This window comes from Lutjanus erythropterus, chromosome 7, assembly GCF_056507025.1.
Source record: "Lutjanus erythropterus isolate fLutEry1 chromosome 7, fLutEry1.hap2, whole genome shotgun sequence".
Classification (NCBI taxonomy): domain Eukaryota; kingdom Metazoa; phylum Chordata; class Actinopteri; order Lutjaniformes; family Lutjanidae; genus Lutjanus; species Lutjanus erythropterus.
In genome coordinates, this window is record NC_139323.1 from 31,722,259 (window position 1) to 31,749,706 (window position 27,448).

General features: G+C 39.3%; 1 protein-coding gene across 1 annotated transcript in view; it reads left to right on the top strand.

Annotated features, from left to right (window-relative positions):
- The window catches only part of mast2 (microtubule associated serine/threonine kinase 2), a 210,555-nt gene that overhangs the window by 38,403 nt on the left and 144,704 nt on the right, over positions 1–27,448 (top strand). The window contains exons 2-3 of the mRNA XM_084723557.1: positions 7,995–8,145; positions 10,397–10,584. Coding sequence (XP_084579683.1) covers positions 7,995–8,145; positions 10,397–10,584 — 339 coding nt within the window. The remainder of the gene's footprint in view (positions 1–7,994; positions 8,146–10,396; positions 10,585–27,448) is intronic.

The following is a 27,448-nucleotide window of genomic DNA, read 5'->3' on the forward strand; positions in this document are numbered from 1 at the left end:
GGAACGTTAATTTAAAAGGTCTTTCTTGCATTTTTGCCTGTCATATTATTTTATTTATTATTGTCTTATGGCATGAGCTTGATGAGCAGGTCCAGCTAAAGTTTACTTCACAGTGTATTTAAATTACCACTTTTATGTGCAGCATTGTAGTGATACTGCAGAAATAAAACTCAGGAAGAATGACTGACATGTGATTTGCATTATTTCTGGAAATATGAATCATAATATACTTCTCTAGAAGCGCATGATTCAACTTTTTGGTCTGGTTTTAAAAAAGCAAACCATAAAAAATTGCAATATTGATTTGCAGTAATGAAAAATTGCTATACATATCAAATCGGCACGCAAGTATCGTGATAGTATTGAATTAGATTAGTGTATCGCCTCAGCCCTGTTTCCACTGAGCGAAACTAAAAAGGAAAATGCAAAAAAAAAAAAAAAAAGTGCTGAATGTTAAAATGTGCTCTTCTCTGTGGTCTGCACTGCTGCTGAGGCAACACTCTCGTTCTTCGCTGGTGGTCAGCCTACACACACACACACACACACACACACACACACACACACACACACACGAGGTTTGGCTCAAAACAATGGCCCGTGTGGCCGTTTCCTCACTAAGCCAGCTCACAAAACCAACATACAGGCAACTCCAACAACAAACTGACGGTTTAATCCTTCATTCCACACGCTGCTCTTTGCTGTGTAATGACTACCCATCTATCTCCCTGTGATGTGCATCTGCTGCATTAAAATTCACTTGCAAGCCACTGGGGTAATTTTGCTGCACTACTTCAGCTGCCAGCTCACTGAATCAACAGTCAACACACTCTTGAGCCAAGAGGGTTTTTAAATCACGTTTTGGATCGTCTGCTCTCTTTTGCTGCCAGAAAAACAATACGCAAGATTGATTGAGCCTCTTGTTTTTGCTGCGTGGGCCTGAGCTGCAGTGAAAGTACGAGACTATGGGTGAGCTGCTCTGCTGATGAGCACAGCTGTCTGTCCGCTGCCTGCCTGGCTGTCTGTCTGTACGGTCGGTGGTAGAATTCAACTTAAACAACCGTCATGATGTGCCAAACAGCCACTCATGACATCTGTGACCATTAACTGCATTATCTTTGTGTTTTTGTGAGCGAGAACCTCGGTGCTGAGCTCAGCTGGGAGCTCGGTTTCAGCCCTACGAGGTGACAGATGTGATAGATTGTAGATGTGCGTGTAGCATTAAAGTGCGGTGCGGCGCTCCACGGGATGTGACAAAAGATGAATGTCAGCCCAAATGTGATTCAGCAGGAGCACGAGTCCAGAGGGAAGCTGGAAGAGAGAATGAAGGAAATGAAAAGAATATTACGAAATCCTGGTTTTACTTCCCTCTGTGTGAGAGGAGAGAACATATAAGCCTGCACTGAATGTTTACCCAACTTTCTTTACATTAGTCATGTTTTGGCAGTTTCCTTTTGTTAATTGATGGCTGCTTTTGTTATTCTTAATTTCTATATCACCCGTGTTTCCTGTTGAATGCGAGGTTTGCTGTAGAGTCAGTGTCATTTCCCATGGTTTCTTTTAAAGGAATAAGATACTTGAAAATAAAGATTGTATACGACAGCAACTAACGATTATTGTCTTTGTCAAATAATCTGTCGATTATTTCTCAATTAATCAACTAGTTTGAGTTGTTAAAGTGACACATGGTGAAAAATGTCCAAGATGATGACCTAAAATGTCTTATTTGTCCACAACCCAAAGATATTCAGTTTACTGTCATAGAGGAGCAAAGAAATCATAAAATATGTACATGTAAGAATCAGAGAATGTTGAGTCTTTTTTCCTTAAAAGATTACTCTAACTGATTGATTATTAAATTAGTTGGTGATTATTGTAATAATTGATTTATAATGATTTAATTATCTTAATCAATCTTAAGGAACTGTTTGGAACAGACCAAAAATCACATTGAATTTTTTTTAACTTCTTTCTGTTAAAATGAAATTTAGAAAATTACCATTCCCACTATAATCCTAACTCATGTCAAAGTCAAAGTTATCAGTCAAAATAATCACAATATTATTTTTTTACATTTTTTTTTCTGTTAAAAAGCTGCTGCATTATTTCACTCTAGTCCAGATGTTCTTCCTTTTTTTGTAACCACTAAACCCTGTTGTTTAGGATTGTACTTCATATCTTTCCTTTTATTGGCCTTTAAAGCTTTAAGAATAGTCACAGCTGTCAATGAAGCAAATACAAGTCAGGTCAGTTATTTAGTGGAAAGATCTAATCAGCATCACAACAGCTTTGACCTTGAGGCAGACTGAGGTACATTTTTGTCAGTAAAGGCTACGCTGTAAGACACACTGGCCATCAAATTCTTACGAAAAGAGGAAGATGTCGTGTGTGGGGGTAAAGCCTCGCTGCACTGAATTCGGTGTGTTGGAAAGTGTGCTGAACTTTTGGCTGCACACTGAATCACAGTTGGGTGTGGTCAGGTGTGGTTTGTGGTACTTGTGATCACACAGCTGTTATGTTACTATAGTGCAACACTATATAACCAGCACACAGGGTGTGGAAAGAGCATATTGTCACTACTATAGTGCAGGATGATGAGACTGGAGTTACTCATTAAAACTCTGAATAGGATTCTCATTTTCATATGCGTCTGTGGATAGCATTAAAAATATCAGCCAGAGTAATCTCCAAACAGCTGATTTAGTTGATGTTAATTTTTATTATGCCAGCAAAAATTGGCACTTAAGTGAAATCGACACTGACCAGATAAAAACTAGAAGCTGCTTTGGTGCACGTTTGCCTGAAATCAAATATGACATTGTTTTAAAAATGAGAATAAATTTCAGGAGGCAAAACTGCCACCACTGTATAGAGCTGGAATTATTTGTCAAATAATCAGATTGATTAGTTGATCAACAGAAAATTAATTGAGGACTATTTTGATAATTGAGTCATCAGTCGTCAGTTTTCGAGAACAAAAGGCAAAAAATGTGATGGTTCCAGCCACTGAAATGTGTGAATTAGCTGCCTTTGCTTCTTTTATGTGAAAGTAAATTGGATTATTTGGGGTTTTTGGAACTTAACAACAACTTGGGCTCAGACTCAGTTGAGGTGGACTGACCTTTAAGGTGGACCTGGCTTGGTTTTGATCAAGTATGTCAGTTCCATAATGTAATTTGCATACATTATGTTAAGTCAGCATTGACTTTTGGTTTCGCATGTGACATAAACATCAGTTTCTTCTTCTTTGTTTGGCCCATCCATCAAACCCACTTCCTTCATAAGCATAGTTTGTCACTATACTTGATCAATTGGTTTGACTTTTTTTTTTTTTTTTTTTTTTTAAATAAAAGTCAGAATTCTCTGATTTCAGCTTTCTAAATGTGAATATCTTTGGATTTTGGGTAAAACAAGACATTTGAGGATGTCATCTTGGACTTTGGGAAACACTAATCAACATTTTTCACCATTTTCTGACATTTTATAGATGAACACATTAAAAATGAATCCGTTTATGGAGGAAAATAATCAACAGATTAATCAACAGTGTAATAGTCATTAGTTGCAGCCCTAATCAAAATATAATATTAGAAGGATGCCTCCATAAATGACGCTAGAGGGTTATGTACAGCATCATAGTTGAAATGTAGGGACGCTGACTGAGCTGCTGTATTATACTGTATTATACTGCTGCAGTATAAGTAAAACACACCCCTATCCTGTCCTCATGTCCCCTTGTACAAAGTAATCATATCAGTTATGTGGAGTTTATGTTGTAGACTTTGATGTACACTGTGTCAGCAGACAGGTGGGTGCGACTGTCTGAACACACACTCTCTAGATCTGTGTTATAGATTTGTGTCTGTCTTCTCATTTGCCTTTGCAGAGCTGGTCGATGTTTGCATGTGAATGTTTGAAACCGTGTTCTGTTGAGCATGAACGAGGAGTGTTTACTTCACCATGTCACTTCTCTGCTTTTATGTTTTGAGTTGTGCAGTGTGTGTTGATTGGAAAAGTTTTGTAAAGCTGACTGCGTGTGTCTGAGTGGCGACAGCTGTGATGCATCACAGACCGACACACACACACACACACATTTAACTGTCTTCCATGTTGGTCCATTTCAATTTCGGGTTGTACTAGCAGGTCAGATCAGCAGATTGCATGTAATCACACACTCCCTCAGCAGAGCACTGTCTGTCTGCCACCTGCTGGTGAAATAAAGAGCTGCAGCAGACTGATGGGCTGTGACAGTGGATTTTAATGTAGTCAGTGTTCTGCTGCAGCGCTCAGCATGTTCTACACTGAGTTTCTACTCCCTAGAGACAGACAGTACCGTCACTAGCTGCACAGACTCGGTTGTAGCAACTCAAGCTATCAGTCATCAATAACGCAGTCATGCATGACAATCAGTTTTATGTTGGACAGGTAGAAATGTTTTCTGTGCTCTGGTCATGTCTTCAAATGAGATGAAGTTGTGGAAGCAGAAACGATGCAGAGTTATCTTTTCATTTAAATTTATAAATTAGACCCCACAAACAGCATTTCTGCTTCATCATCCCTGATAATAGCAGCAGATAGGAAGCCATTTTCTCCTTGATTATGTCTGTTTACTGCTTATCCATATTGTATTTATGACTGACAGCTCCTCATTTAATCAGTCCACTTAACTGAAACTGCTAGAAAATCAACAAAAAGACTGATTTAAAATGGAACAAAACATGCATTTTTTTTTTTGTCTTATACGTATACTTTTGTCTGAGACATTCAGTGCCTTGAACAAGACTCATTTTTTATATGTGATCTGGCACACATTTGTCATATCGTAATATATATTGATAGTGGAAAATATTCCTACTGATATTGTGATAAAGATTTTTACTCTGATGTTTGTTTTTCTTGGGCTTTAAACACAGGCCAGGCAAACATGTAATTCATACTGAGGAATTAGACCTTTACAACAAGAGATACCTCCTGTTGTATTAGATCATTGCTGACTTTTTTGCAAATTAATCAGCAGGACTTATGGCCATCTGGCAATATTGGATTTTTGTATGATTTCTTTATTAACATAATGAAGTGACTTTATTTATCACAACCTCAGAACCTCTTTCAGTATTGCAGTTAGGGTTGGGTAATATATTAAAATTTTCCAACTGGCCACCATCAGCCCAGCAACTGGAGATTGCTGATAAATTTGCACTAGTACAGTATGTGTGTGCCACCTTGTTTCAGCTGGGAAATGTCTTCAAGCAGAGAGTTGGAGATTGCTGATATATATTCATGCAGGTATGTGTGCGCTCCCCCATTCCACCTGGGGGAAAGTTTTCAAGCACAGTTTGCTATGTTCCCCAAACTCTCTTAGCTGAAGTCAAATAAGTAGACAAAATAAACTCACAAAATGGCAAGTTGGGAAACAGTCTTACACCTTTTTTTTTCCTTGTTAAACAGTAAAATACAACCTTCTGAATTTAAGTTTCTCTCTTCTACCTAACTTAGACGAGCTTTAACTGCCTTGTTAACTCATTGTAAAAAATCCCACTTTATTCAAACTCGACAGAAACCAAATAAAAGTCACTAAAACTGTCTTCTGGTGTTCCAACAATCACCAGCTCTGGTTTGGTTGAAATAAACCCTTAATTCACTGAGCTAGATGGGAAAATATTCTGCAGCTTTACAGGCTGTTTCCCTGCTACCCCTCTCTGCTGTTCCTGGCCTCTTTGTGCTCCAGGGTTAGTTTGTCGCTGAGCAACGTTTTTGTCTTGTTCTTGGGTGGCATACCATTAAATTAGCGAAATAAAACAATGCAAAATCAACAGATAGATTTGTCCAACCCTAATTGCAATCCACCATGATTTTGTCCACATTGCCCACTCTTGTCCTCGCTGAACACTGTCCTTCATGATTACAGCTGAAGTGAGAAACTGTCTTTTTAACTGATTTTTACAGAAAAAAAACAGTTGTGCCCCTAGGCGCAGACGTATACATCACCCCCCCCCCATCCCTCCAACAGGAGCAAGACATCTGTTACTAAGCGTGAGACTGTGATCATAGCTGCTCTGTGAGACAACACAACTAGTCCATTTATTTCATATGTTAATGTCATGCAAAATTATGTTGTGCAGTGATGGCTGGTTGCAGATCATTGACTCCAGCCTGAGTTAATGGGTACAGGTTACACATGAGTACACTGTGTGTGTATTTATGTGTGTGTGTCTCAGCGTGTTTTAGTCATTTTGAGGGGAGCGGTTGGTTCAGGTTTTATTGGCGGAGAGTAACGGAAGCTTTCACTAAAGCTCTTTCATACGTGCAGCCATCTGGGAGCTGTGTGTGTGTGTGTGTGTTAACGTGAGCCGTCCAGATGTTTCTGGAAAAGTCTTGTCAAGGACTGGTTCACCGGCAACAGCGAGGAGGATATGAGCCCAGGCAGGCCTTGTTTCCATGGCAACAGCAGATGTTTCCCAAATCGTGTAAAGCAGAATCCCACACGCAGACCTTCAGCGTGTGTGTGTGTGTGAGTGTGTTTTGGCTGTACTGTATTTTCTCTGGAGTGTCTCTTCACAAAGCTTGGGGGATGCAGAGGAAGTCCAGAGGAACTTTTCCTTTATTTCAAACTGACAAACTGAATTATAAATCAGACTGTGCACTCGCTCTGCAGCTGTTTGGCCACATAGTTTTCATGGCAGAAAGTGTCGGTTAATGACAGAGGGGCACCGTCACCCCGCTGAGTGCCTCTTACACCGCTAACTGCTCCTGTTGCATACTGAGAAAAACAGGTGTGTTTATGTGTGGGTTTCTGTTCAGACACGTGTGTGTGTGTGTTTTACCATTAGAGTGTGTGTGTGTGTGTGTGTGTGTGTGTGTGTGTGTGTGTGTTGTGGCCATGTGTGAAGGAGATGTGGTGTCAGTGAGTGGTTAGTGTTGTGTTTTATGACTTAATGTTGGCTCTTAGCCCACTCTCTCAGAGGGACGTACCCTGTCTGACTGCAGCTCCTGAGATTTTTCTGCATTACTTAAACCAGTTTTAGGATGAACAATATGTTTTATTTTATACAGTTTTATCAGGGTGGATTCTTTTAGTCTTTTTATTCCAGAGTACAATATGCAAAACTGTAATAAACAGGAACTTTTAAATGGAATGGAATATAGCAAGAAGGTGTTTTATATCTGTTTCATTTCTATATTAAAAGTAAATTAGAAAATTAGTGTTGAACTCCACCAAAGTTGTCCCTTGCTGCATTCGTTTTGTATTTTTCATGGACAGAATCTCTGGGTGTAGCCGAGTAGTTTCGTGACCCCTCCAAAACCACAGAGACAGTTTTTTTTCCTTTGTAGGTATTTTGCATCTCTTCATAGTCGTTTTGTGTCTCTTTGTGGTTGTTTTTTGTTTCTTTGTTGTCATTTTTGTCTCTTTATGATTGTTTTGTGGCTTTTTGTTGTTATTTTGTGTCTTTTCATGGTTGTTTTCTGTCTTTTGCAATGTAATTGTAATGCAGTTGTCTCTTATTTATAATCTTGTCTGTCATTTATCATTTGGGTTAGGGTTAGGGTTTGTAGTTATTCTGGGTCTCTAATTTTTAATTTTGTTTCTCTTTGTGGTTGTTTTGTGTGTCTTTGTAGTAGTTATGTATTGCTTGGTGATTGTGTGATTGACTTTCCAGGAAGAAAGGTTAGCTGCCCCTGGGTCTTTGCCTGGTAGCCCCATTCAGTAAACCATCCATGTACCAACCCACAACCTTTAACCTTGAGAGGTGTGCAGGATGAAAACATGCATGAACGAAGACTTATCAGGTCACCTGCATGACATCTCTGACCTACTGCAACCTATTTAACTCACCCATTGTGTCTGAAGAGAGTCTCTCTTTACTCTGGCAGTTTGGGACCTTGACGAGGGATCATTCGTGAACAGTACAAGCAGCTCGACACTCAGAATATGACCTGACACAAAGTCTAATCTGGTTTCTTGTTCTTTTCTCTCTCCATCCTCTTCATCTTTCCAGAAGGAGTTTGCAGCTCCCCCTCCTCTCCTCTTCAGGAAGCTGAGTAACCCCGACCTGTCGCCTGCAGCAACCGCTGCTACCAAGTCCAAACTGCACCGACAGCTGAGCCAGGATGAAAGCTGGGCCCGACGCAGCAGCATGGCCATGACCGGTAACACACACGGCTGTATCATGAAACTCCAAAACCACAGTTTTCAGCTTTGAACTAATATCTTTGAATTTTAAAATGAGATGTAAATGTGATCCTACCCAGTCTGAACAGACAGCACATCGTTGTGTTAAGCTCCATTCATACAGGACTAGTGTTACTTGAGGTCATTCTGTGATTCATCATCACTTGTGTTCTTAATCCTGCTCCAATCTGCCATACCCATAATCTGTAAAGTAAAAAATTCAACCACAGATTAAAGGGTAACTTTAGTATTTCCCCTAATGAGGACAGCAATTTTTGAAATTGGTCCAGTATTGTCCAACAGCGCTGCAGACAGTTGGTGGCAAAACAGGCTACAAAGTAATCATCGGGGGCAATTTGGCAGCGTCAAAATGCAGTCACTAAAAAAAAGTGCTTGCTTTTGCTACGGACAGGCTAAGAGACGCTGTAAGTGTCTGACAACATTATGGAAAGGATCCCTACAGAGATTGTCCTTTTGTTAAAAGGAAATCTTTTTTTGTTTATCCAGAAACAGCTCTTATATTGTGCTTATTGTAAAACACACTTTCTTCAAACTCGACAAACAAAAAATAACCCACCAAAACTGTCTTGCGTTTGTCTTTCCACTGTTCCAACAATTAGACATGCACCAGTCCAATTCTTTCAGTTCCCATTTTATTCCAGTATCTGAGTTTGAATATCTGCTGATATCGATATAGTGATTCCACCTGTCTTTTTTCTTGTTTGTTCTTGTTGTTGTTTCTTCTTTCTTAAAAGTAATATTATTGTTATTGTTAGTAAGATTACATGAGACTGAAACTTAACTTTAGTCTGGAAAGGTTGTGTAGTTTGTGCATTGGCTTCATTCAACCTTGTGTGCTGTAGGATTCTGGCTTGTGACATTCACATGTGCAGCTGACAGGCAGAGAGACAACACTCATTTGCATAATTTCCCCATGATCCATTGCTGAGAGTTTACATTTGCCTTTCTATGTTTTACGAAATGCAAATGTTACTGTTTGTAATGTGTCATGGGTTTGTTCACAATATGGTGGTTCATATTTGTAATTGTCATTTTTTTTGCTGGTTTATTGTTTACTGTATTGTTTGTTACAGAAGAGCTTTGAATGTGTAACCCCCAACATTACATGCAAATGGAGAGTAGAAGAGAGAGGCACATTACAGCTCTCAATTTAGGCTTTCGAGTTGTGCTTACATTAAGAAAACACAAGGCAAACAGGTAGGGTTGTGGAAGTTGAATTGGGACACCAAATGAATATCTTAAGTAAATATCAGGTCCTGATACCAGTATTGTATTGGTCCTATCTTTACCAGCAATCACCAGTTCTGGTTTGCTCAAAATAAACCATCAATTCACTGAGATAGATGTGAAATTGTTCTATCTATATTCTTCCACTTTTACCTCCTCTGCTTCTCTGATGTCTGACTTCCACTTTAGCGTTGGGCAACATGTTAAAAATTTTTTTTACTGGCCACCATCTGCCCATCAACCAGTGACTGGCGATATATTTGTCCTCCCTCCCACCTCCTCCTGTCCTCCCGTACTGTGCCGCTGGATGAGAGCACATTGCGGGCAGTGCCTGTCAATCTGCATGAGCAAAATAAAAAAACTAAGGCGTTATAATTGTTTAATGACCCATTCTACATCTAACTCGATGAATTAAGGGTTTATTCCAACCAAACAGAGATTGGTCGGAACAGTGGAAAGACTAGCCTTAATGATTTTGGTAAGTTCTATTTTGATTCTGTTGAGCTTGAATGAAGTGTGTTTTACAATGATAAAATTACTGTTTCTGTAAATGGAGTCTGGTGGCTTTAGTGAGAGCAATAAAATGGCTGTTTCTGGTTAAATAATCTCTCAATACCAGACAGCTGGAGATCTCACCATCTACCAGTTGAGGATTTCTAAATATGAGGTAGCTGTAGCAGCTCTGAAATGTTGATTGTGGTTTTGTTTTTTTACTAAGGCTGCCTTGTTCTGTGTGTTTTGTTCTTTTGTCTTTAGGATTTAGGGCATTGACAGTTGTAGTGTGAATGATTAATGTTTGCTGTGATTGAGTTTAAGCCAGTTTGAATCTGATCCAGTTATTCAGGGTGGAGACCAATAGTATCGTAATCAGGGCTGACTATGAATCACTGAACACAGACAGTCTGCAGAGTACTTTGGTCCAGGGTGACTGAAAAACAGGTTGGTTGGGTTTGAGACAAATCTCTCCCTCTCTCCTCCCAGGTAAGCAGCTGCTGCCTCTGTCCAGCAGTCTGCACGCTGGGGTGAGTCAGCTGGCCTGGCAAGGGCCTTCTGGAGGATTCGGAGGGCCCGGGGCCACCGGGGGAATGTCTGCAGGAGGGGAGGTGAACAACCTGGTCCGTATGAGGAGCCAAACCCTGGGACAGTCTGCTCCGTCACTCACAGGACTGGTCAGTACACAAACCCAACACACACAGACACCGCAAAGCTCTTACAACATGTGTTCCGTGTTTATGTCAAGCAAAGGACAGCATTTTCCCATGTAGATCATAGCTTGAAAAACTTAAATGAACCATAACAGGAAAGGTTTTAACATGACAAAAGGTGCAAAATTGTTTGCAACATGGTCACATGAAAAAGAAAGCAATTGCCCTCCACTTGCCTGTCTTGCAGGATTTGACAAAAATCTGTCTTAAATTTGCTTTTTGTTGTGTAAAATTTTGTGTGAATTTCCCCGGCGTGGTATCAGTTAAGTTTATCTTATCTTATCTTATCTGATCTTATCTTAAATAAGTATTAAATGTGGTCAGTATTTATTTGCCGACTCACAGTGAGTTGGTCTGGCTCCATATGGATTCTGTCTGTTGGACTGAAACTCTGCCAGCTGAATGCAGGGAGTCAGACTGAGGATGACTCAGTACTTTACAGACACCACACACACACACACACACACACACACACACACACACACACACACACACACACACACACACACACACACATTGAGGCACTTGACATCCACAGAAACAGTTGTTTGCTCACTGCTGAGAGGAGCAAATGGAGCAGAAATGACAGTGTGTGTAGCGTGTGTGTGTGGTGTGTATTTTTTGTGTGTGTGTGTTTACTTGTGTGTGTAATGGGTCAAGATGCAGCACAGTGCAGTGCTGACCCTGTCTCGATGGATGCAGCTCTGCAGTGGGAGTGAAGGTCGCTGTGTGCTCGACTCTGACATCTGCTGGTTGTTGAGGGGATGACTAGAGAAATGTAGCCTGCTGTAAGAGTTTACCTTCTGTTTATTTCTGTTTCTTTCTTTCTTTCTTTCATTGAGTTGGTATTTACAGAATAGTTTTGATCTTAAGTCTGTAGTTTTTTGTAGGGATTGCAACTAATCAATATAAACCGTGAAAAATGATCTGTCACGGGGTGAGCTCTTTTAATTGCAGAAACTATTTCTAATGTCAGAAATCCTGCTTGTAGGCCCAACTAGGGCTGCAGCAAATGATTATTTTCATATCTGATTAATCTGATGATTATTTTCTCAATTATTCCATTAATAGTTGTTTTTTTAACATCAGAAAAATGGTGAAAAATGTCACTCAGTGTTTTCCAAAGCCCAAGATGACATTCTTAAATGTCTTATTTAACTCACAACCCAGAGGTATTTGGTTTACTGTCATAGAGGAATAAGGAAATCAAAAAATATTCATGCTTGAAAAATTACTCAATCTGAGTAGTTGATTAGTTTAAATTTAATAGTTGCCGATTGTTATATATTATTATTTAATAATCGACTAATCGTGGCGGCTCTAGGCTCAACTCCTGAAAATAGGATTTTGAGTGAGCAGCAGGAAACTTTCCACTTTCACAGATTAGTGTGAAAACATCATTTTAGTTTCAAACTTTGCACATAGAACATTCTGTACAGTGAAGCTCAAATATCCCACTGGAGAAACAAAAAGAAAAACAAATGTTTGAGTGAAGAGTGACTTAAGTTAAAATGAATTAAAAGTAATGCCACAAGAATAATTTATATAAAACTGGGTTTAGGATGAGAATCACAAACAAGTATCTGTATGAACAGGACTGTGACCCCCTTTTTAAGGACAAACTGCAGTGGAAAACCACCAGCAGATGGCATCAGTGTTTAATGTGAAGAACATCACCAATAGCTTTGTCTCATAACTGTTACATGGTATGGCAACTGTGTGCACTGTGTATGTATTATAAAGGCAACTTGTAACTTCATCACAACTATTATTTGTCTCACACACTTTCAGATGTTTCTCCTGGTAACGCTGGGTGTGTCTTTGTCCTATTCTTCCAGCCTGAACAGCTCATTAACTCTAAAAAACATAAAAATGAGTTCCATGTTTAGCTGATCTCAACAACACATAAAATCTGTAAAAACTCTGCCAGGGATAAAGATACATCTGTTTTAGCGCCTCTGTGCTCGGTCTGGTTGAAGGACCACCATCTGTGGCGAGTGTTAGTTGGAAAAGAATCCATTAAGCTAAAATGAATTGTTTCTGTCGTTTACTTTGGCTCGTTTGAATGACTTCATAATTATCCTTTTTTTCCCCCTCCCCATGACTCTCTGAGCGAGATCGGTGATGCAGCCAGCAGGAAATTGTAGCCTGGATTTAAAACGGAAAATGTGATCTGCAGAGTTATTCTAGTTGAGCAAATAATCGCAGGTTATTATATTTCTCAAGGGCAAGTTTATTAATGTTTTCCTTTTTCTTGGCTGACTCTCTGGGTACAGTGTTTCTCTCTGACCCCCTCTCATTCACTCTCACTCTGTGTCTTAGTAAACAGCGGCTCATGCACATCATATTTCACTCCAGTGTTGTTGCTCAGGGTCACGCCTGTCAGAGTTTTTATATTGCAGGGCTTAAAGCTCTATCTCCTGGTTTGAATTGACTTACATTAGGATTTAGGAAGAACACCTGAGCCCCTCCGGCTCACTTGTCATGTTTTTTTATGCACCTCTTTCCATCTTTCCTTTTGGGACATACTTTATTAAATACAGTATTGTATTTTGTAGAGGGTTATTTGTTTTTTTCTCATAATTCTGTTTTACCCTTTTTGCCATTTCTAAAATAAATCATACTCTATTTGTCATGCTGTTTAACTGAGTTAAAGTTGACTTTTCAGTTTGACTTTTTTCCTTGCTGCTTTCTTTGGTGTTTTTGTCTTTTCTTGATGTTGACCACAAGTTATATCCACTGGTAATAGTGGCAGTAATGTTGCATGTTGATAGTATGGTGAGATGATATGAAGAAAAACAACATTTTATTACCAGATCCTTTTTAAAATCCATATAGACTATGCACTAAGACTGAATTTCACCAAAAATATTATGCATATTTGCATATTATGTGAATATTTGTAAGTAGTTGTTTGTGTGTGTCAGTGTGTTACAGTCAGACAGGCACTGAGCCGTTAGTGTTCATTGTTCATAAGCCTCGTTTCTCTGGCGAAACAAAGTGTCCCAGACCTGCTGGTCTGGGCCTTGAGGCTGCCAGACGGCAGCAGCTGGAACAGTCTGTGTTGGGGGTGTTTGGGGTCTCTGATTATCCTGCAGCCTTTAGACACACTTTCCGTTGTAAATATCCTGGAAGGAGTGAAACTCACATCCACTGATGGTCTGTAGATTTTTTGGCAGGATTCTTTGTGTTGGATCACATTTGATTGTAGAGATGTAACTAATGAAGTGGCTACTGAGTTTCAGGTAAAACCACCTGTCAAATTGTTTCGGTTTTTTATGTTGGACTGAAAGATACTGAAACAGTAACTTTTTTATACTCAATATTGAAGATGATTATAGTAAACAAAATCATCATGGTTATCAGTATTATCTTGGTATTATAATTAAAAATAGGGATGTAACAAGATTTAAGATTAAAATATTCAAGATTTAAAAACCTTAATTGCCTTAGGTTAGGGGCTCATGGTATTCTTTTGTATATGCTTAGGTCATGACTAGCTACTTTTATTTTATTTTATTAAACAAGGAAACAATTAAAGAAGGGAACTAATTTTATACAAATAAAAAATGCAATACACATCAGATTTATCATTAAATAAATGACATTTTTTCATCTGTTTTCATTGTATTTAATATTATGGTAAATATCACATCATGAACCTTTTGTCATGGAATTATTACCTTGATTTTTTGGTATCTTTATATCCCTCATTGGAAATTACTAATACACACCAATTCATTGTACCAAGTTTTATATTGAAAACCTCCTTTGTGATGTCAATGTGTTCACTGACACCAAACCAACCAGTAAATAAAACAATTACCTGCAAGATTTGTAAGGTTGACTGTGTATATCATGGGTTCATGTCATTAAAGAACAAACATTTGAAGAGAACATGAACATGTGGACGATGTGAATTTGTTGTTATTTTACTTTGCAGTTTAAAGCCAAGACAACGATAATTTCAAGAATCAAGATCTAAAAACATGGCTTGAATGTCACTGTTTCTGACAAAAACATGGGCCGCCATGAATTGAGCTGTGCTCCTCTCTCTCGATCAGGTCTAGTGTGGATCCCTTGATATGCAAAACTCTTACAAGGTTTGCACTAATCACTCCTGTGATCTTTTCGCGGATATGTGGTTCCCTTCTAGACATGAGCCTCTCTGTGTCTCTGTCTCTCACCAACTCAAATTCAAAATGTGAGTTGTATTTTTTGGGTAACTAGTCGATTAATTGTTTCACTCATCAGTGACTAATCAAAATAGTAGCAGCTCTAAACAGTAATCATCAGAAATTTTACCACAACAACCAGTAATCATTCCATCCCTGCTCACTATATGTAGTGCTTACATGTTGCTAAACAGTTACTGTCAATATGCTACCTTTGCTGTTGCTGACAAGACATCACTTCTAAAATCTCTTTAATGTGGCTGCAGGAGGAGGATTAGTGTTTAAGAATTTATGTCCCCTCCGTGTGGTGGATTGAAACCTGTGCGGTGCCACCCAGGATGTTAATGGACAGAAAACGTCCTCCCTCAGGGTCTCTCTGTGTTTGTGTGGTTAGCACCTGTGTTGTTAATGCATCCCTGTGTGAGTGTGTGGGTCATTAAGTGAAATGAATGGAGCTCATGAAGTGTGTGTGTGTTGGGGAAAACATTTGCGGACGTCCAGATGGTGTTTACCTCTTGACTAATGGACGAGGCTCAGCACGCTCCTGCTTCCTCTCTTTCTCTGACACACTTCTGTTAAAGTGCATGTGTGTGTTCCCAGGCTAACAACCAAGTATTGCCTGGTAACCCCTGCAAGTGCCAGGTGCCATGTGTTGGACAGTACACTGTATGGACACACGCACGGACACAGAATACTTGAAATGCTGCTTTTTGTCCAGAGTGTCTTAGAGCTCAGTTCTTCTTCACTAAAGAGGTGAAACTTTGCAATAACACACAATCAGATTAGCATAATATTTGCATTTGTTTTGTAGGTGAATAGAAATGAAAGCCTCTGCTGGTAGGGGAATTCAGGGCTGGAGATGAAAGTGGAGTGCTGCTGTATTGTTGCAGCCCGTGCTCAATTTCATCATTAAATGCAATGAGACTCTGTAGGCAGGGAGATACATGCGTAAGAGTTTGAAATATGGAGCTCACAACATTGTTCAGGTGACTGAAACAAGCTCTCACCTTGTTTTGTTTGTTTTTATCTGTTTGCATCCCCACCACATGAAATGACCCTCTGTCAGTCTCAGTTAGAGTTGAGAAGATCAGTATGAATCTAGAAACAGACTAAATTATTACTTCCCCTTATTGGCAAAAATATAGGACATTTTAACCTGCTTCATAAATGAGACAAAATAAGTGGCAGAATTAATAGACTCTAATTTTTTCCTTTCATCAATACACAACAACATACACATTTTAAATGCTTTATAAAATGTATACTGCAGATATAAAGCTTAAATTTGGAGATTATATTCCACAGTTTTGTATTTATTTGGTGACTCGAATAAAGTCTCCTGTGACCCACCTGTGGGTCTCGACCAAGTCTCTGGGAATGACTTATCAAGAACATGTCATATGCCCATTTAACACAAACAGTTACAGAAGAAGCTGACACAAAAAACATCACATAAATAATGGCAAGTAGTTGGAACTAGTTCTGAACAGTAAAGTTTACTTTATATTGATTCAACTAAACTTGGCTTAGCCACAAGAACATTTATAAAAAGCATAAAATTTGGCTCAATAATAGCTGTCAAGGTTCATAGACAAAACAACTTTTTTTTCTAGTCACCTTTAGCTTAGACCTGTGGCACTGTACTTTGCTTAAATCAGCCTGGCGCTTAGCTGACTTTTCCTCTACTCATAGCTTAACAAATTACATGTATTATTTATACTTTTTCTTATTTACTGCTGGGTTAAATCACTGCATCTCCTGACAGAAAACTACAGACTAATTTCACCCTCCGCTCATGTTTTTCAGCCTGACATTGAAGAAACAGAGCAGCTAATATTGCTGCAGTGAGAGCAACATGTTGAGATGAGTGAGATGTCCGGTCCGCATGTGCTTTGTCTGTTTACTGTCTGTTCTCATAAATCTATTTTTTTCCACCCTGCTGTCTTTTTCTTGGCTGCTTGTCTTTATCTGCCCGACTTTTACACTGTTTTAATGACACAGACATGCCATGGAAATTTAAATCATCTGAAAGATGATGATATATCAATGTTTTCATGATGCATTGATGATTATATATCGATCGATATATCACTCCATATTGATGGATCATGACATCCCTACTTAACATAAAGACTGGAAGCAGGAGGAATGGCTAGCCTGACTTTGTTCCAGCTCAAGAAATTCCTGCGAGCGCCTCTAAAACCTCACTAATTGAGACGTTATTTCGTTGAACATGTAACCTACTTTCAACTTACAAACACGAGACAAACTGTTCTCTGCAGGATGTTCATCAGCGCAGACAAGAGTATAAATAAAGCCTGCAATAAACAGAACAGTGTTCAGACATTCAGTGTGTAGGCAGCTCTTTGTCAAGTCCACCTGCTGCCTGCAGACGTCAGGCCTCGGCCTCACTGACCTCATCCTCCATCATGGTGTGTTGGAGCTGTGGAGGAACAGGCTGACGCAGCTGACGCTTAAATATACATGAGAACATGTTGAATAATTACTGCGCTCTTACCTTGTCTCCTCCGCCGTTACTGACAGAGACAATGACGGTGACAGCCGGTTTAGCAGCTTGTCAGCCTTTGATATCAGAACATTTTTCCACAGAGACGCAACATTGACCTCACCTGTGACTGGAAATCACAACTGATCAGAAACCGAACTGGACTCAGTCAGTTCTCGCCCAGGTTTGTTTGCTGTTGAAAGTTGGGAGATAAGATTTGCCGTGTTCGGTAATTGTACCTTGTTGTTCTTGTTAAAATCATTTCAGGCAGGTTTGATATTTGTGACTGAAATGAGAGCAGTCAACACAATGAGTGTGTGCAGGAGAAGAAGTACTAGAGTGGCCATAAATGGCAATGAACCAGAGGAAGGCCAACGTGTTCTCATTCCAACCTGTCACATACCAACAACTTGTCGCCGCTGCTCAGCATCTGATACTGAAACAGGGTATCCTTTAGCAGCTGTATCTGATGCGGTCAGAAAGCCATTTTTATCACAAGATTAACACAATGTCAGGGTTGCAGTTTGATTACATTTAGGTACAAGAGATTACTTTGTTAGGTTTAGAATAAGAGCATGTTGGTGGTTATCATGTCTATGTTAGGTTAGGTACATGTGAAGCACTCATGTGTCAATGAAGTGACTCGTGACACAAACAATCACATGACAAAGTCACTTGACACACTAAGCCTTAGGTAGATCATAACTGTTAGAAAATTTGTTTTCACATGAGACATGAACCCTGGTCTCCTGTGTATTTGTTAGTGTCATTCATCTACCCCACCTCCTTCATGTGTGGACTTTCAACTTACCACATCTCTAATAACATGTAATGCAGATGTTTCTTACAGCAAAACCATAGTAAAACATTGTGTAGAAAATGACAAATAGTGGTAAGCTGCTTTGATTTGATTAACTGAATTCAGCACAGGTACAGCGGAGAGTGAGGGTCACGTTATTCTCAGTCGGTACAGGTAAACAAACACTATGATGGGGCCCTATGCTGTTAGTCCAAATTGGCTACCTGACCCCAATTTAGTTTTCTGCCAGATCCAAAATTTACCTGTATTTGGTGCTTTGCAGGTGTTATAAATAGCTATTGTTTTTTCGTGAGCTCCAGTGTTTGCAGATGCATCACAGATGCCTCCTGGTGGTTGTTGCTGCACACAGCAATTACTGTGACTTAGAATTAAAAAACAAACATCTCAAAGTTGTTCTGGAGAAAATGGGCCAAAGGAAACCAGTAAACACTCTGTGTGGTTCTTTCTGGCTGCAAGATTTTTCTAAGTGGAAAGCAGCACAGTAGAAGACCTCAAAGTGCAGATACTGTGGTGATGACTCATGCTGAAGGTTGGACTCTCTCTGAGGAGATGGTGAACACAATGAGCTCGGGGTGTGTGTATGCTTGTGTATCTCACACTATCTCCTCCTTGCATATCTACATGATGTCTTTCCTGCTTATTTTCACATTCACTTGGCTCTCTCTCTCTCTGACACGCACACACACAACACACACCTCTTCATCTTGCCACAGGCTGTCAGTTGTCCTTGTCATCAGCATGATTCATAGCTAAAGGATGAAAGTGTGTTCCTATTCTGTTCTGACTTCACCTGCTGAGAAGCAGCAGGACACACATGGCCATCTCCTCTCAACACACCTACAGTGTCCTTTATATATATAGATATACACACACATATAGGAGACATCCATGTGCACTCATTTACTCGAGTCAACAGTATAGAACCTCCATAGGGCTGTTTATTCTTTGAACTTTTTCTGCTCTACATTTCTTCCTGCTGCTTCTTAAAACTCCTGAGGAGAAATCCGTAGGATGGGTTCATCAAGGGGAATCAGTCATCTGTTTAACAACCTCCTAGCAGGATATTCTGCAATTTTTGTCTCTTTCATGTCCACACGTTGTAGACTTGAGTCGCACATTGATGACCTTTTTTTTTTAAATTGTATTAATCTAAGACAGTTTCAATAACTTTATCAGTCATTAAGGTTTATTGACTTACTTTATATAGCTGTGTTGCTTAAGTTATACCTGTTTAGGGATATCAGGCTTTTAAAATAATCTAGGAAATGGCATGACAGTATAAAAAAACACATCTTACTGAAGTGAAACCATCAAAATACCTTTGCACTGTGCTAAAAAATGAGCATAGCTCAAAAATGAAAAAAAAAAAAAACATTGTTCAAATAACTCTTTTTTTTTAATCAATATGTTTTGTGTATTTATTTAGTAAAATGTGATGTCAAGATATGTCAGATTTCTATGTTTTTGTTTTTATTTTATTTCTAACACATTTGCAACACAGTTATCCAATGTTATGGTTTATTGACATACATACTTACATTTAACCTAAGTAGCTCAGATTTTAGGGATGACAGGAAAATATTTGAAGAGACAAAAAAAATCTTACATGGGCACATTTCTGTTACATATGTGCTGGAAAAACTGTGGAATGGTGTTCCTGTGGTATTATTTTAAAATCGTGTAGGTCTTGATGAATATAAGAACCACTGATGAAATCATTTGTAATGAAATCTGTTAAATAGAACCTGATGATTCAGATCAGCCCTCATTGTGCAGCTTTTCTTGCACAGCATCCCGACATGCTCAGTATATAAACAGCGCTAAAATTACTTTGTCCTTCACGCTCAGATTAAGGTGGAGTGTGTGTGTGTATGCGTGTGTGTGTTGAATGCATTTTCCCATATGGATGAGACATCCTTATATTTCCCTTCCTTGTATAATCCCTTTAGTTATGAACAAGGCTTTAAGACATCCGTATCAAACGTTAAGACTTAAAATTACCTGGTATTGGCAGGTGTAACAGCCAAGCATTCTCTCCTTTTCACATTCTCTTTGGTCAACGTCTTTACCATTTTCATTTATTGTTGCCTCCATTTTCTTCATTTCCATTCTGACACTGTCATCTTCTCTCTGTCTTCACTTCACTCCTTCTCTCTGCTTTCATCTCTTGATCCTCTTTAAGTCTAGAAGGAGAGGTTTTAGCTTAAGAACAGTCACTCGACGTATTGGTGGGAGGAAGCGCAGAGCCGAGTTGAGCTGGCAGGCGAACAGTAGCTGAGGTCCGGGTGAGAGACGAGTCTTCTCAGCTCGGCTCCACACGACTGCAGTGTCCTTGTCTGAACTTGGACTCCGCAGCAGAAAGAGAAAGGAGACACAGCAGAGGATGCTTTTAGTAATGAACAACTTCACTTCAGACAGGGACTTCAGACACTTGGTTGTGAAAGATCTGGAACAATTTAGTGGTGTTCTCCAGTCAGATCAATTTGATGAATTCTCTGGAGAAGTCAGGAAATATCACACTTAGGGATTTACTGTTGAAATAATTAAATGACACACTAAAAATGTACCAGCACCTGAAATTTAAATCATTTTCAGTTGCAGTCCCAGTTGTTAGTTTAGACTTAGCAGTGAGCAGTAACGTGAAGTAGTTGCTTAAATGTTTCCTGAGTGTGAGCAGAGTTTTGTTTTGTTCGTTTTCTCTGTCAAATGTGAAGGGCAGAGAGGAATTCAGGAGGGTTACAGGTCTGACTTCCCATCTTACATCTCACACCTCAGCAGACAAGAGATTCGACAACTCCAGCGGAGCATCGTGTGATGAGATGGAAAATATTATGCAGAAGGAGGTTTGGAGGGGAAAAGAGCAACGCCGTGATGGACAGAATAAATAAATCAAGACAGAATGTAATAACAAAACTCACACAGGGGGTAGAGGAGGTGAGAGAGGGGTGGAGGGAGATGGATGAAATTAGAGCTGGAGGTGAAGTGAACAGGCCTGTCGAGCTTTGTGTACCTGCTGTCGGCTCTGTCAGTGGAAGGAAGGGAAAGTCATCATTTTAAGATTTTTTTCTTGTATATCTTAGACTGTTGAAGACTAGAGCAAGTCTTTGGGTTTATTTTCTTTTAATTTATTTTCTTGGTACTTCCTGTAATGTAAACTACATCTTGAAAGACTGTTTTTTGCTTAGTCTGAATCACCAGCGGTAGACAGTGGGTATGAGCAGGGTTTCTGAGGTGAAACAGACTCAGCACAGAGTTATTTTCTTTACCACAGAGTTACTTTAAGTTGTTTATGTTTGTTTAATGCTGCGGTGTGTGTGTGTGTCACTCAGCTGCTCTTGTTTATTACAGCTGATTGCTGCTCCACTTCAGTCTTAACATTAGTCTCTGGGCGATGGTATAAAATGTTCACAACACACTTCACGTTCGTTTTGCAAACACAGATATTTAGATGCTAAATTACAACTTAACCCTTTGTGAATATACATTACATCTCTCCATTAGAAGAGAACTTAAACCCTTTTTTTGCTCTTTGTCAACTAACATTTGGAAAATCAATCTTTTACATTTATGAAGTGATTCAGAATCTTCCATGTCTGCTTTGCGATGCATGTGAGAATCAAGTGTTGCCCCCTCCCCTATGGGAAACAGCAACAGCAACCTCCGAGCTAACAGCCTTACTTACTTACTTTGACCCCTCGCTCTCAGCGGAACATAGTTCCACCAAAACACTAGTTTGGTCATATATTCACAGAGATTAACGCTTCTTGGTTCAGCCAGAGCATTCTCCAGCACTGGCACAAACCTTGTGTATATGGGTCAAGCTACTGCATGTGAGCCTAGTTCTTGCAATGAATAGAGCTGTGTAGGGAACCTCCATGATTATTTGATCAAATAGTTCATGATTTAAGTCTCTATGTTAGGGGATGATAGAACAGAGAAAGACTTACTTGACTGAGTAAAAAAAGTCACTGTGACTTTCAACCAGGATAAAAAAGGGTCTTCTGGAGCCCTTTACTGGAAATGACTTTCACTTTGAAACTTTTTTTTTTTTAGCAAAGTTGAAGCAGCTATAAAGTCCGATTTTCTTTTTTATGATCTCACTCTTAATGTGGTCCTTAATTACAAGATTTAAATAGGCTAATAAATAATTGAAGCATGCGACTGGTCTCTCATAATAAAAGCTCTCCATACTCCAGTTTCAGGGGCATTGATTTCATAACAAACACTCCCATTTTGCAGAATTAAGCTCATGTGCTGTTAACTGCAGCCCTCAGGCTCTATCCACTGCTCCTCGCTCCTCGTTTGTCTTCGCCGCAACCTTTGCAGTTTCTCCTCACGGTGACAGACTTTAATTGGGTGAAAATGTGAGGAGTGTATTCAACAGTGCAGGCGCCCTGGAGTCACCGGTCAGCCGCCACTGGACCTGTAATTAGCACCAGCCTCCTCTGCATATCTACCAGCATATCTTCATTAAATCTTATTTCTTGGTTTTCCCCTCGTTATCATTTCTCTTTAGCATATTTGTTCATTTTCTTCATCACTCACTTGTTCTGCCTTGACTCATGTAATTTTCTCTACCTCTTTTTTCTCCATCTTTTCTTTTTCCTTCACACTTCGGGTTTCACCTCCTACCTTATTAAGCCGAGGGCTTTTAGCCCTCCAGCCAAGCATGGAAAAGTAGAGATTTGGATGGACAGACATAAGTGTTTTTTTCCAATGTGTGTGTGTACGAAAATATTAACCTGACTCCATTTCCAGCGCTGCAGATGTTCCACTACTTTACAGCTAATGGGAAGAAGTCAGGTGGGTCGTTCATTTTCTCGTGGTTTTCCTTTTTTCTGTTTTTGGCCGGACTATATTTGGCTAATTACCTCCTGCCTGCACACGACTATCATCCACAGATACACATTCTGTCTCACACACCAGAATCAGGTTTACTGGTTCATTCGCTTCCCCTTGATTTTTGACTATATTGAGTTAATTACCTGCCAATACGCACGCGCACACACACAGATACAGACACACATTTTCTCATGCAAAAAGTCACCTCCTGCGGTGAGATCTAGCATGACTGACTGCAGACAGCAATTAGGGACAGACCATGAAAAATTAAGTGTCTGCGTGCGATCAGTGCACATTTGGAATGCACAGAGGGAAAACAAAGCACAACATCAGCCGTGGCTCCAGGCAACTAATTTCTCTGAAATAATTAGCCAGCATAAAGAGGTTTTATTTTTTAGTCTTTGCCATGAATTTTTTTTCTTTCATAGCTGAGAAAAGAGACTTGCTTGAAATTGAAATAAGAACATTTTTTTTTACTCAAGCAAAACTTATTCCATTTGTTCCGCTCTTTTGAAGACTGCAGACTTGCATTTAAATGAGGATAAATGTGGGATGGAAGAAATCTGGATGAAACATGTCATTATGGATAGAATCAGAACCATAATTAGTTTGATTAATATTGCAAACAGTAGACAAGCAGCTTAATATGACAGATTTAAAGATGTTGTTAAATTATCCATTAACACACAGACATTTAAACAAAAAACCTTGAACTCTCTATTAATGTTTTGAAACTCAGCTATGAGCTCTGAGGTACACACTCCTTTGGGAATGGAACCTGATAAATATACTAAAGGTGTTCTCCTACAGAGTGAAATACAATTTTTTATGCAGAAAACAAATCATTTCAATCATATGCTTCAATGCCGAGGGGAAATTTAGGCATTTTGGGATGCTACATTGATGTCTACTTGTAGCTTTCAGGTTGTCACTGTACTGTTGCTAACTAATGTCAAGTTTTACACGTCTCAAACAGTAGCCTTTTATTTACTTAAAGCTATTATAAGGATAAGTAATGCCGCTGTTTATCTGCTCCTACTTTGCTTTCCTACTTTCGAGTGTTCACTTCCATCAGTGAAACTTTTTCTGCATACTTTTCTATGTGAAACAGTTGAAGGCAATATTACATTTTATTCAGAGCAACAATAAAAAAGTAGAAGCTCAAAATCTTAAGTGAACAATAACAATATTATGTTCTTATTTGAATAGATTATTATTTGAGAATTTTCAGTCTTGCATTCTTTTGCTGCCCCTTATCACCTTTTTTTTGAGAATATCCTTGCTTTTCTGCGTCTTAGCCAGCCCTCCACTTACATAATGCTGAATCAGACTCTCTTGAGACGGCCTTGTTGAAATGAATCAGGTATCTGTGTTCTTTTTCTCTAAATCTATCTTCTCCTCATTCCTCATCTTCTTCGTTGCTTCTTTTAAGTGTTTCTCTGCCTGTCTGGGTATAAGATGAAATAAGATGACAATTTAATGATGCCAGTGGGGACAGCAGCGAGACATAGACTCCACAAAGAAAAATGGGACATAAATTAAAATGCAGATCCAGTGGGCGTTTTCGTAAACATACTGCAACACAAGTCACAGTTACGTATGTTGAACTTCCTTAGTACAAATGAGGAGTGAAAAGTTGAAATGTACTGTATCTTTATGTCTATATATATATATATATATATATGTGTGTGTGTGTGTGTGTGTGTGTGTGAGAGACCTTACTGTTACTGTGTTTTGTAGCTTGATGCCTCGGCCACGACATCACACCCACTTAAGATGCCACAGCACGCATTCAGCTCTTCATTCAGTCATCTGTTAAAGTGTGAGAGGCAGGCTGCTAATGGAGAGAGCTACGCTATCTAAACAGAATTCATGTCCATTAAACATCAGCTTAAACTACTTATTACAAGGTTACAAGGTGCATTTTTTCAAAATCTTTTTACAACACAGGGTTGTATAATGAGAGCTAGTTTTAATTCCCTTTATGCTACTCACAAAAACAAAACCTATGTACAGAAAAATGAGAGATGACCAGAAAATATAATATTCAATGTATTGTATGTAGCAGGGGGCCACTGCTCCATCTCTCCCCTTGAATTAGTCACAACTAAAACTCTATAGTCATACTAGCAGCACACTATGTTGAATTCAGACATTAGCATATTCTTCAGCAGGTTAAATGCTAAAATATACTATGTTAATCGGCATAGAGGTAGGATGTTGACATGTAACAGTTGGCAGTCTATCATTTGTGAACTTGTTAACAAACGTGCAATTATCAGGTTAGATGCTAACATACATGCTAACATGTTTGTGTAAGATACTTTGTGCAAGATATATTCAGCATGTTAGCATGGCTATGTTAGCATTAATCCCAGCAGAGGATAACAGGAAGTCATTCAGTCATTAGTTTTAGGTGGATGTTAGCTAGTTTTGGCAATCATCATCATCATTGCTCATCATCATCATATGTGTCTGTGCAAAACATCCAATGGTTGTTAGAATCTGAAGTGTTGCACCAACAGACTGATGGACTGTCATCATGTGGCTGGAAAGTTAGCACACATTCAGTGACAGACCTATAAACACACAGACGGACACAAACCAAATCAGCTGCTGCAGTCAAACTGTCTCCTCCTCTCTGTGAGTCTGTCTGCAATACAAGATGTTGAACAGTGATCCCTGTTATCCTTAACTTTGCACACTCACAGACACACACACACACACACACACACACACACAGTGATGATACACACATACTAATGCACATGCCCACGCAGAAACTTTGCAGAGACACAGTGTCCTTGTCACCTTGGTAACTGTCAGGGGTTCAGAGATGTTGTGAATGTGTTTGTCGTCTCTCGGTGAGATGATTCATTCACCTCTTTCTTCCTGATTCTGTCTCTCCTGTTCTCTTTCGCTCTGAGCCTCCTGTGCAAATCGATCGCTTTATTGAGCCTCGGTTGCTTGTTTTGATTAACTTTGGGAGTCTGTTTGTGTTCAGCAAGGCAAGCTTGGTTTCACCCTCAACTATCTGTGTGTGTGTGTGTGTGTGTGTGTGTGTGTGTGTCCGACGGGATGAGATTTGGGAGTAATGCTGGCTTTATTTATTCCCATAAAGCAGATAAAAGCAGACTGGAGATAAAATGTGGCTCTGCTCCCTGGATCCCTGCAGGCCTCTGCTTTGGTCTCACCACTGTTTACTCCACCAGAGTACACTTTAAAAGAGAGAATAGAGATGTACATGCACATTTTCACTGTGTTCACACAAACAACCATCTGAGAACCCAGAAGGTTTATGGGGGTTTGATTACATTTTCCTTTAGAGCATCTTTCTGCCTCATACAGAATATTTAAGACCATTCTTAGGTTAATTTATTCATTCATTACTGCGGGTTTGTTTACACCAGAATCCCTCTGAACCATGGACCCAACATTTGTCCATGACAAAGCTGTACACAACCTGCTGTGCATCACATTGTTGAGAATGAGAGTCCAGTAAACAAATCTACCTTAGTCTGCCTTAGTGTGTGGCTTTTCTCAACAGAGTTTGACATTAACCATGGCCTGATGGCCCCCAGTCATTCTCCCCACCACTTTGCCGACACGTCACAGTTTCACAGACATCACGTTTCTTTGGTGCCTTTTTAGTCCAACATTCTGTAAAAACAGGGAACAGTTCTTATCACTGGCTAGCTAGTGACATGCTGTGGCTAATAATGTCACTCAGACTGCTAACATGATCCTTACAGAAGAACCAGAAACACAAAAGGCGGACTATGGAAAAAAGAAATTGCTACTAAAATGCAGAAGTGAATGGAAGCAGAAGCAAAGAATGGAAGTGTTATCTAAACAACTGCTGCAACTCAGTATTACGAATTATTGTGATATTTGTTTGCCTTTGTCAAAACTAGACAAAGGGAAAAAGTTAAATCACACACTTCTAGAGACTGTTTATCATGGCTGATATTTACAAACAGCAACGATGTACATCACAGCGTTGTATCAGTCAGACTTCGAGTGTTATTTCAGCAAAATCATTTCTATCCTGCATGTAAAAGTAGTAAGTAAAATACTTTTTGAAGTTAACTTAAGTTGTTCCTGCTGATTAAGCCAGTGCCTTAACAACACTTTCGGGTTTGTGTAGCTCTTCAGTTTGAGTCGTGAGATGAGCAGCTATTAGTTTGTTTCCACAGAGAAGAGGAAATATATGTCTGAAAATCTAAACACACGTCATTTTATCAGGACTGTGATTCTAATTTATTGTAGTTACAGAATTTTTGATATATTGATGCTGTGTATGATATTGATACAGAATGGCTGCATACAATGCATAATGCATATGTTGCATAATTTCATTAAAAAAAAGGTATTTCATATTAAATACAATTCTGTTGACACATTAATACAATATTTTCATGATGATGGAGCATCATGTAGACCAATACTGCATGTGGAGGGTTTTGTTTTCACATTTGGTCTGAA